We start from the raw sequence: 12,400 nt of genomic DNA on the forward strand, positions 1-12,400 counted from the left end.
ATTTCAAATGCTATCCCGAAAGTTCCCTATACCCCTCCACCCCTGCTCCCCTACCCACCCACTCCCACTACTTGGCCCAGGCCTTCCCTTGTGCTGGGTATTTTTTTAACAGCCAAATTTGAAATACAACACTCACTGTAAAAGCTTCCTGTTTCTGTATCCATAATGTAGTTGGTCATGTGGACATTGACTTGTTCTCAAATTATAGGGCATATCTAGGTATTATGGCTCATGTCTATAAGCCCAGTGTTGGGAAGGCGAATGCAAGATCAGATATATAAGGCTAGCCTTGGCTACTTAGTAGGTTCAAGGCTATCCTGTGTTACTTGATGCCTTGATTAAAAGAAAAAAAGCAAAAAGTCTTATTTTTTTCATGTGGAATCTGAATGAAAGGCATGTGTCTTTATTGTGGACATCTCTTTTTAACTAGGATTTAAATACTGGGCTCGGGTACATTAAAATAAAATAGTCCTTGGAGAACTGAGCTTGGTGGTACGTTCACTAATCTCAGCTACTCTAGAGCCTGAAGAGGGAGGATTTTTTGGGTCTGAAGCCAAACTAGACTCCATAGCAAAGATTTATCTCACAAACAAACATATTCTTAGAAAATTTATTCATATTTTAGAGTGAGATAATAGTATTGGGAGTGTTTAAAACTCAAAGGGAATAGATAAATATAATGAATTTTAACTATTTTACCTTAATATATCGTATAAGAAAATATATATTGGGCCAAATATAATTGAGAACAACAACAACAAGAAAACCAAATGCACAGAAGAAGGAAATCCATTTTCCCTAAGAAAAGGTTAAACCATGGTCTTATAAGAATTTAGAGCTAACTAGTTAGATGTTAGAGAAATACTAAGTTACTTAATTTACATGTATATGAAGATTAAATGGTGGCAAATTGTTAAAGCTAAATATTTAAAGCCACTAAATACTTAAAATGTATTTCATCTTCTTAGCTATTACTTAGTAAAAAAAAATATTAAGCAACTTCTTATAAAAGCAATAAGTAACACTTAGGAAAACATAATAGATCAAGAAGGAGTAATTTAATGATGTCATGCTTTTAAGGAAGTTCTTTAAAATTTTAGTTGAAAACCTAATTTTTCAAAACCTAGTTGTCAATTCTTCTCCCTTTCTTTCCACTCCTCAAGACAGGGGGCTCTCCAAACTGCTCAAGGCTATACATGAACTTAAAATCCTACTTCCTGAGCCTCCTGACTACTGTCATGTAGTTGATGTCTTCTTTACCCTTTACTTTTAAAGACTGTACCATTATCATGTTAGTAGTATTTGACTTTGTTTTTGTTTTGTTTTTGTTTTTGTTTTTTTTGTCCTGGGTGGCCATAAGTAAATCGAAGGATTGATCTTCTAATTTTCTTCTGGTTTTATATGTTTATAGTTAGGAAGAACTATGAATCTATAGTTCATCTTCAGCAATATTTTCTCTTTCCTTGACTATTTTCATTTAGTTATATCACTTTTTTCTCCCTTCCTATGTGCATATTAATGAACTCAGTAGGCAGGTGGCCCTACGGACAAATGCTGTCCGTGACCCTCTGCATTCAAGGATTCCTCCCTTAAGTAATCTTGAATGAGGGAAACCTTGAATTAATTATCTTTTATATGGCTTTATAAAAGTTCTTTATATTAACTATAATAGTTTGTCATCCTCTAAGTGAATCAGAGTGGTAAGAGAACTCTTAAATAATTTTGTCTTTACAGCTGTTGACCATTTTAGAGTCTTTCTCCCATACTGTTCATGGCAGTCATCCAGAACTGTCTGTAGGTAACAGTATTCTAGAATAAACAAGACAGAATGCTTTCAGAGCGTCTTGGGTAGTTCCCTTCATGTCTGTGACAGACTACCTGACAGTGACTCCTAGTCTCTTTGTTCTGTAACAAAGAGTAGTGGAGCTTTGAAAAACATCAGATAAGTGGAAATCTAAAGACCACAATGTGTTTAAGGGTTTTTTTTCCCCATATCTTTTACCAAACATCAAGTGACTGCAATTTAGGGAAGTACTGCAGACTTATTCCTGAACTTAATTCTTTCAGTCTTTTCTTGGTCAATTAAGCATAAAGAATAGTGAAGAGTGCAGTAACAGTGTGTGTATTTATTTACTTCATACAAATTCTTGGTGAAACTTGCAATTATAGGGTACAGAGAATTCATGATACACAAAACATAAAGTGAGGGTCACTGGGGAAAACTCTTAGAGTCAATTAAGGATAAAAGCTGTTATAAAGTAGCAAATGATCATTTGACAGGAAAAAAGGTAAGTGTAAAGTTTTAGTTTTAAATGTTACACATCAAATTTCTAAACAAGTGTCAATTTTTATTCCAGTGTCACTAAAAAGTGACTAAGTTCTTCATTGCATTTCTGACCTCCTTATGTTAGTTTAATATAGTAACAAGTAACAAGTTTAAAAGGTAAGCTATAAATAAATACTTACATAATAAATAATAAATAAATAAATAAACAAACAAACCTTTGCTGCCAATATATCTATCATAAATGAAAACTTCCTTAGAATTTTTAAAGAGGCACATGTAACCATTTAAATAAAATAAATTTTGCTACTTTTGCAATGATTTTATAATATAGTAGTCTCATTCAAAACAATATTTAGCATATGCTTTAAAACTAAATTAGTCATAGTTTTTATTCTAGAAAGTATTTTACTTTGATATATGTCAAAGATAAGTTAATATTTTTCAAGCATAATTGATACTGTTTTCTTCTAGGTGTGATTTCTTACACAGAGTATCTTTTTCTTTTATGTATCTTAACAAGTAAGTATACTCATTAAACTTATTTCTATCTGTATTTTTCCTTATGATCCTAAAAATCTTTTTAGCATATTATTGTAAGGCTCTTTTACAAATTCATACCTAAATATCACAGGAAAATGTTAAGTATAACACTGTAACAGTCAAAAACCTACGTGCTTGGCTTCTGATAATAATAAAATGTTCATTAATTATAAATATGTAACTCTTTGGGGTTTCAGCTACATGAGATCCTAGAGGTCAGAATTTATTCTATCAAGTTTGTATTATATACATTTAAGCCAGGGTTTCTGCAAGTCTAATGTGAAAGAGTAGTAAGTTTGAGTCCCGTAACCCCTCTCTCTCAACTGCAGTGGTTTGCTCTCTCTGGCACATATCATAGTATTTATGAAATATGTGGCACGCTTACTAAAGCTTTGGGTTCGGTTTCTCAGCATCCAGTAGATGGGACTGCGTGCTGTACTCGCCATGCTTCGGCCTCCAGGCCTTTCCACTTGTGGGACTCCTTCCCATGGAGGAAATCTGCTCTCTGAGTGCAGTGTTGTCTGCCCTTTCCTGGGAATGCATCATTCAGGCTTCCTTTCAAAACACAAGTCCTCACTTGGCGCCACTCTTCAGTAGCTCTCATGCCTTCTCTTTTAATCTTTTCGTCGTGTTTTATTTTCTTCATAGAATTTAGATTATTTGAAATTATGTTTTACAAGGTCTGTCTTTCCACACTGCTGTGGAAGGTCTGCAATGTCAAAATGCTACCTTCTTTTGGGCTATCTGTGTCACAAACAATGTCTTATTCACGGTGTCCTTTAGGAAAATAATTGGTAGATGGAAAAAAAAAACAAACAAGGAAGAATTGACTTTAGGAAATTTCAGATGATGAAGACTGGAGATGTATACAAATGAGCACTAGTAAAGCTCACTTTAAAATCCTGTTTCTAAGCACAGTTATGAATGATGTAGCAGCAGAAAGAGGGGTGTGAATGTATATATATGTCAAAAAATATCTTTTATTTTCTCTCATGTTGTTTATTCTCTCATAATGAGAAAAAAATTTGTAGTGTTGAAAAACAAACATTCTGCCATTCATAGTAGGTCCACCTGATATTGATCTAGCTTGAAAATTAGTTGATGATACCAATCTAAGTCTGTGATGAGACTTATTTTATATATATTCATATACTTTTTCAAAATCTTTTTAAAAGTAAAACTTGCTTTTCAGTTGTGGTGTCAGTATTTGTGAAAGATAACAGTAAATGCAGATTCCTAAAATACTTATAAAAAGTTATCATAAAGCAGTGGCTTCCCTTGGTTATTTCCAGAGACAGTTCTGATGGGTTAAGAAAGTAGGGCCATCTGCTTCTTCGCAAAGTTCAGGACTTCATATCAAGCTGGTAAGTTTCCTTGGAGATGGGGGCATTCAGATTTTTGCTAGCCATTTCAAAGGACAAAGGTCAAGTCTTTTCTTAAAAACGTCATTGACCTTCTCCCGGAAGGATGCTTTTCTTCTCTCCAGGTTTTCTTGTTTACACTCTAGATATTTAGGGAAAAACAAAACAAAACTATGGGGCTTCAGAAAGCTCATAAAATTAAGTCAGTTCATAAGCATGACAGTCTTTCTCAAAAAGATACCTGATACTTGGGTATTGGAATCCCTGGGACTACACACTCACACATTTTATAAAAGCCTATGGCTTTTCAAGCATCTAGAAATTTAACCCCAAATCTGTACCCTCTCATGAGCACATTTATCCCAGGTGATTTCAGTTAAGTTTTCCTGAAGAACTGGAACTGGTACATTATGTTATATTTTTATTCTTTTTTGCCACTTTAAGTAGTTGAATATAGTTCAATTTAAAAAAGCAATCAAGTCCAGTGACCTCATGTTTGTCTTTGTTAACAAATAAGCAGAATTTGGATATTTATTTTTAGAGGGACAGTTGTCAGATATTTCCTTTAACACAGTGCAATAAGTAATAGGTACTTAGAAAGCTTATTGGCAGTTCTGGTACTGAGTCTGCAGTACATAAAGCAGAAATATGTATTCTTCAAAATAACTCTCAGTGTATGTAACTTATACTAACATATTACTTTGCATTTATTTTGTTCAGTGTATGTATCTAACTGTTAAATGCATGGATTTTGTACTTTTAAGTATTTTTTCCATCTTACGAAAACTTGTTCTGGTTTTTTGTTTGTTGTTTTTTTTCTGGCAGAGCCCCATGCAGGTTTTAGAATAGCTTTCAACATGTTTGACACTGACGGAAATGAGATGGTGGATAAAAAAGAATTTTTGGTGGTATGTACATTATATGCTACATTTTTCTAATAATTAAATATTGCTCCCTTACATTGTTATGTTTTGTGTTAAGACTTATGGAAATATAAGTTATATTGAGTGTTTAAAGATGACTGTAGTCAGATGTTGGGAGTCAATGGGAAAAAGGCAGTCCTGAGGTTATGTCTTTCCAGCTAACACTCAGGGTTTGTCGCAGCTCTTTACCACAGGAAGTTTTCTGTATCAGTTTGGACTCGTCTTCCCATTTCCCTTTTCCTTCTCTTTCCCGTTCCCTAGAGTGAACATGCATGGGCCACTTCCTGCTCCTTTCTTTCCTTTTCTTGGATCTCTGCTCCTCCTCTGTGACCATTTATCTGGCAGTGTCTTAACTTGCTTTGTCCTTTTCCCATCTCCCCTTCAATTCTTTGTCTTTTACTTGTGTGTCCTACATCTGTTTCTGTGGCAAAATACTTTTTTTTCTTCTGAAATAAAAAGTAATATTAATTTATTTCTTAGAGTAGCAAAATCTGCCAATAATTTCAATGTTCTATTCTCATTTTTTCATATCCTCTGTTTAAAGGTAAGAGAAAAGTTGTACATAAAGAGCTATTTTAATTTATTTTATAACGAACCTGTTTATCTAAATAATGTGACTAAATATTCTGTGTCAGCACCGACTTTTGGAGATCCCACTTCTCGAAAGCTCTTTGTGCCTGTGTCTTTTGGGATGTTGCCTGCTCTGGGATGGAGTCAGAGGCACTCGCATCACCTGCTGTTTGTTCCCATATACTCTGTGCAAGAGCTGCAGTTGCCCTAGAGCTGTAATCTGCTCTGCTCGGTTGCTCTAGTGCTTCCCTAGCTGTGGTGTTTGCCTGTCTGTTTCAGAGACTCTGAAAGCAGGAGTAACTGGACTCTCAGCTCTCAATGCACACAGTGAAATAGAGGTGCTGTGCAGGAGGCCTAGTCAGTAAAGTGCTCGCCACCCAAGCAGGACTGCGTTCAGATCTCCAGCACCACACAGATAGCCAGCCTGCACCATAGTCTCATTGCTGAGGAGGCAGAGATGGGAGGATCCCAGGGGCTTGTTGGCCAGGTAGTCTAGCTAATATGTCAGCTCCAGGTTTGGCGAGACATCTTAAGAAATTAAGTGGGGGATGATTGAGGAAGACACCCAGTGTTACAGTTGCCCTCTCTCCACATGCACACATACACACACTCATGCACTAAAGTAAAAGTAATAACTGAAAAGGGGGAAAGTAGTAGAGTTGAGATTGCAATCCAGATTCTACAGACAAGAATAACAAACTCTATTCAGAAAACTGACAAACGCGTGTGTATTGGAGGAGTTTCTGCAGACGCCGCAGGCAGCAGAGTGGGCCTGCATGAGGCAGGAGGGAGGTCCCGTTTAACATGACTGACAGAGTCTGACACAGGGTCGTTGATTTCATTCATATTAAAACACAGCACAATTTGGAAAAAGTTTTCTGGTATTAATTAACTCAATCCTGTGCGCACAATAAAGCTTAAGGTATAGCTACATCAGGTATAGCTCTTTGTAAAGTACATGTGACTTCTTCCATAAAGACAGGCTCTATAAGTTGACTATATGTGACACCTTAAGGCTCGAGAAGAGTGTCTGCTGTGGTCATAGAGATAGCATAAAGGTCATGAGGCTATAAAGCACCTTTGCTCCTGTTTGTAAGAATCTGGGGGCCAGGTGTCGCCTAGCCATACAGATGGCACAGAAGCCACCATGCTGTTAGCCACATCCACTCCCAGCTTTGAAGAGAGACATTCCTGGATGTTTAACCTTCCTGATTCCCTTAGTGCTTACCTGTGAGCACAAGCACCTCATGGCCTCTACAGTAAAAACAGCAGAATTAGGCTTCCATTGAAGACCACAGAAATGTAAAGATTTATAAACAGTAATGATACTGTTTATAGCACTAGCTAACACATACTTAGATATAATAGGCAAAGTACTAGGTAATTAGTTTTGATACTTAGTTTATGTAGCACTCTATACAGTAAGGGACTTTTCTTATTTTCCAAATACAAAAAAAAAAAAAAAAAAAAAGAGCTATAGACAGTTAATCTCTCTAAGAAAGGATGTCAGCAATCTCTTCTCTATCATGCACAGTTAGTAGTTAGTGCAGGAGCCTCACGGGTGATCGTGTCCATTTCCTTATATGAACAAGTTAGAAGCAGTAGCGTAGAGTGACCAGTCTACTGCAGTAGCACTGAGACAGAAGCCTGACTCAAACCAGAGTCCATGAGGACTGCCTCAGGGCTCCGTACAGCCCACCAGGTTTCCTCTCTTTCTGTGTGTGCCTCAGACTCAGTGTCTGTGTGTTGTAGAGATCAACTAACACTATAATACTAAATACATTTAACATAACTGTGAGCTGCCAGTACCAAAGGATATGGTTTTTTTGTGAAAAATGATACAATCGTAAAATACAGAATAGTTTAAATATTGAAACTGCTTTGATTATGTGTAAGATATACTTAGTATAGAGTAATATGTAGGTGTTTGATTCCTGATTTATTTCTGTATAGCTTCAGGAGATATTCAGGAAAAAAAATGAAAAGAGAGAAACTAAAGGAGATGAAGAAAAACGTGCATTGCTGGTAAGAAATACTTTATAGTGGTTTCAGGTGGGTTTTTCCAGGTGAGAATTATTTTGTACTTGTTGAAACTGTGTAATACTTAGAATTCGGATCGTTTACTTTACTGCAAACATTTTGAAGGTTTAATGTAGAATAATTATTTTAAGTATCTTATGCATCAATATCAATATCAATATTTATGTTAAATATTGATATTAAATATCTGTACCCAATCATATTCATTAAATCATTTTCATCCATACTGTCTTTATTTGTGAGATATGAAGGGTATATATCATATAATAGATTAATAAGATCATTATGCATGTAAAAATTTAAAGGTGAATATGCAAAGATTTAATTCTGTAAGTGAATTTAATGATAGTGTTATATGATGAATGGTAAATATAAGGAAATAATGTAGGCTTTCTGCATCTCTTAGCAATAGTAGAGACTCTCCCTCTGGGTTACATGTCAGTGCCTCATTCAGAATTAACAGTAGTTCGTCTTTTTAGTCTTCATCTTATTTGTCCCAAATATTTCAGACTTAACAACAGGCCAGTCCACATAAACAACAACAATGACAAAATAACAGATTGGTCCTAAGCCCTTACTATTAGGCACAAGGCTATGTGCTTTTCGTGCATTTAATCTATCCACCAACCCTTCTGTTGCCCACGGTAAACAAGGAAACTGACTACTATAGAATTGAAATATCTTATGCAAAATTATAATCCTGTTCAGTGGCAAAGTCAGTTTCAACCGTTGGTGACCTGCTCTGAATTCTCTACTTTTATCCATCTTAATTTATTCATTTGCTATTTAGATACCAAAAATGTAGTATATTTCATTGTCATGTAACAAATACTTAATTAGAAATATAATTTTAGTCATTAGCATTTACTAAAATACATAGATCAGATAATATAGTGGAGAAAAGCTACAGTATTAACACAAAAGCTAAGGTAAAGGAATTGTAAGATATATTATACAAAAAAAAAATTACAAATTGTAAGATACAATATACAAAGAAATGTAAAATACATTGAAAGCAAACATTTCATAATAGTGATGTAATTCACATTAATTTGGATTAATTAGGCAAGTCTAGGTAAATTATAAAATCTATATTATATGACCTTATCCTAGGTGGTATGTCATATATTCCCTATACTGGGAAAAAAAATAACATATAAGTTGTATGTAACTTGATATATGTGAATGACCTCATTACAGTCATTAATCTACAGATCTTCAGAGGTGTTGATCTGAATTTAACTAGCCCTGCTCAAAGCTCATTACATAATGTAGTTATCAGGTGTTCCTCTCAGTGTGCTCTCCCTGACAGTACCGTTCAGCAGCACAGCCCTCTACAGTTCTTCATTACCGTATTTGATATGGCAGTCCTTGGTTTCAGTTCATTAGTCATATTTTAAACAATACAAATCTGAATTGACTTTTGACTAGTCTATCTAGAGACGACCAAGTAAAATTAAAATACACATGGTTTTGGCAAGTTGATAGAAATGATAGTATACATGTACACATATTCTAAACTCTAGGTTGAACTTAAAACAACTAATATTTATCTCATAGTTAAAAAAATTAAGACTAAGCCCAAAGAGAAAGTAAACTGGACCCATGAGCTAGGTGCAGAGGATTTGAATATTCCCTCTGTGATGCATTACCTTTGTGGTTGATCTTCAGTAAGATTCTTACTCTCTCTGTCCCAGTGCTTTTACATTTACAATTGAAATAATAGAATAATGTGGTCACCACCTGTAATTTTATGAGGATTAAATGAGTTAAAATGCTACTTACCAGTATGATACACAATTATAAAAATATAATAAACATCAAAAATGTTAGCTGATAGACTTAATAACAACCTCTTGGTTTCTTTAACTAAAAATTAACATATCCAGATCAAAACTCTAAAATACGTCCATGTCATTAAAACTCTGAAATGAACACTTTGTTCTAAGGTCTGTGCTAAGACCATAATGAGTGGTACTCTCTGTATCCCCATCTCATTCCTGGCAGGTAAGTGTTACTACTGCTCCACAGGTGAGCAGAGCCTACATCATGGCAGTGAGCATAGAAAATAGGGTTCCAGTGCAGGGCCTCATCCCATTGTCCACCTCCACTCGCTCACAGGAACTGCTTGCTCACAGCAGTGGTCCTCTCATGTACAGTGAAATGGCTGAAATGAACACAGGCTACAGGCTCAGTCAACAGTTATTTATACTGAGCTTAGAAACTTTGCTACTCATCTTTAACATTTATCTCACTTGTGTGTGTGCTTTATAGAGAATGTAGCATAATGATTTGCCCTTCCTAATTGATTATTTTGTCGTCTTTTTCTTTTTTTCTTTTGCTATACTTGGGTTCATTCTGAAATGTGACACTTCATTTGGCCCTTTGTGCTCTATGTCAGCGTCTTCAACTTTATGGATACCATTCTCCTACTAATAGTGTATGTACAATACTTTATATGTTTTTATGTATATATCCCTTACCTGTTATATTGGATAATGTTATTTCTTTATTTAAAACTGTATATGCCATATAAAGTGTATTGAGTTTGTTAAATACAATCAGATACGATCAAGCCAAAATTTCTAGCTATGTGAAACAAAATGTAGAAAGCAATTGTATATCTTTATTAGTTTTATATCTATAAATTAAAGTGAATATGAGTAAACAACCACCACCAGACATTCTAGTAAAGTAATTGAAATTTTATATTTTTCAGCAATATATGAAGTATTATACAAAAATACTAGAACAGATAGGCTTTCTCCCTGAAGAACACAGATATTTTAAGAGTTAACTCTAAACACTGGCCAATGCCAATAAAATCATGTTAGAGACTTTCCATTTGCAGTTTTCATTTTTTTTTTCTGAAACTCTATTGCCTGCTTACTTTCTCTGCCCTATTAAAACTATATAAGATTGTTCGTGTTACATACTACACAAACATGACTATGAGTTTCATTCTTTAGTCTTGAAATTTTCTCTAAGTGCTCTTCCCAATGGTGACTTTTCTGTTCTCTCGAACAAGCTTATTGGTTAGCCCAGCACATAAGAACCTGTTCAGACTAACCTGACTCTGTCCCATAAACATGCAGTTTACTTCATTTCCTAGGTATCCTTCAGCCTTGTTAAGGATTCCTCAGACTATAGACATCGACCTGAGAAGTCTCTTGAATTTGGGGACAGTGTTTAATTAGCTACTATAAACTATAGAAATACTTATTTTAGACTTGAGCACATCCTGGAGGTGGTTTCAACATCAAATAAGCACAAGGTATCCTGCTTATTCACAGGAATGACACAGGATAATTGGAGAACAAGCCACATCTATGGGGCCCACACAGTCTTTAAATTTGTCTAAAAAATTGAAAACATTTTCTATAAAATCTACTTCTACCTCCCAATGAGAGAAATTTCTAATTACTTTTAAAAGTGTTTTCCGATAATTATTTAAATATTTGTAAGAGCTTATAAAATGAAAATCTCACATTAGAATATCATATATACTTGTAAACATAGTTAATATTATTTATGATTTTATGGCTTAATTTTTATTGTCACAGTGAGAACCACTTTTTAATGGTGGCAGTTTCAATGTCTCCTTTAATTTTTAAGTAGTTACCATATAGTTTAAACTGCATAGACTTTACAGTCATAGGCATTAAGGTATTTTCAATAGCCAGATTTAAACTGCATATTTTATTCATATTATTATCATATTCATATTATCATTGATGAGGAAAACATATTTGTTATTTTTTATTTTATTGGTTCACAAATGTTTCATTTCATTTTATTGAGGACAGCTGTCCTTATGTAAAACAAATATTAATGTGATATAGCTTCATATTCTTTAATCTTCACTCAAGTAAATTAAATAATTTAACTGTAAAAATTTGTTTGTTTGTTTTTTTAACAAACTTTTGTATAATAGAAACATTCTTAAATGACTTCCCTAAAGTGCCTTTGGGAAAGGAGGGGTCTGGCCATGAAGACAGACCCTCTGAGCTCTCACATTGCCTGTCCCAAGACAGTGCCTGCTACAGTCACTTCTGCCTGCTTTCATTCTTCCTGCTACAGTGAAAGGCTGAGGCGGCTGTCCTCCTTGTGTCCGTGAATATAGTAGTGACCCTCAGAACTTTTCCACTCCAGATAACACAGATTCTTTTTATGTTTTGCATGTAGTCAAGTCTCAAATTATTTTTCCACAGTGATGAAAAAAATACAAAAAGTTCAAAAGAATAAGCAATTCAACTAGCTCAAAGGTCAAGGCTGTTTTACTTCAGCATCCCTTATATGATTTTTATGATATCTATTTTAATTATCCTAATGCTATTACTATCAGAAAATGTGTCAATTTTTAATACCACTTCACTGGTGTTTCATCATATGTTGAAATGTGGTTTTGGACTAAATTTGATATTTGTAAATAATCTTTATTTTTAAAAATGTGTCTTCTCCAGTTTTTGATGCAGAATTGTAATATATATTGTACATATGGTTACACATATATATTACCAAGCATGTTAATTATGTGTTTTCAGTGTTGTCTGTCATTACTGACAGTTGTTTCTGCTTGATTATCAATTGGTATATTATAATTAAATGTTATAATTATGGATTTATTGTCTACTCATAATGCTCTTCATTTTTATGGTATTTAATTTGAAACATTATTA

At 34.4% G+C, this 12,400-nt stretch overlaps 1 protein-coding gene across 2 annotated transcripts in view; it reads left to right on the forward strand.

Annotated features, from left to right (window-relative positions):
• Micu3 (mitochondrial calcium uptake family member 3) overlaps window positions 1-12,400 on the forward strand; it is an 80,836-nt gene that overhangs the window by 44,056 nt on the left and 24,380 nt on the right. The window contains exons 5-8 of one of the 2 annotated variants that reach the window (XM_021219422.2): window positions 2,759-2,806; window positions 5,014-5,096; window positions 7,635-7,706; window positions 10,123-10,161. In XM_021219422.2, the coding sequence (XP_021075081.1) occupies window positions 2,759-2,806; window positions 5,014-5,096; window positions 7,635-7,706; window positions 10,123-10,161 (242 nt within the window). The remainder of the gene's footprint in view (window positions 1-2,758; window positions 2,807-5,013; window positions 5,097-7,634; window positions 7,707-10,122; window positions 10,162-12,400) is intronic. The other variant, XM_029531976.1, reaches the window with a different exon arrangement.

The sequence above is a fragment of the Mus pahari genome, chromosome 19, assembly GCF_900095145.1.
Source record: "Mus pahari chromosome 19, PAHARI_EIJ_v1.1, whole genome shotgun sequence".
Taxonomy (NCBI): Eukaryota; Metazoa; Chordata; class Mammalia; order Rodentia; family Muridae; genus Mus; species Mus pahari.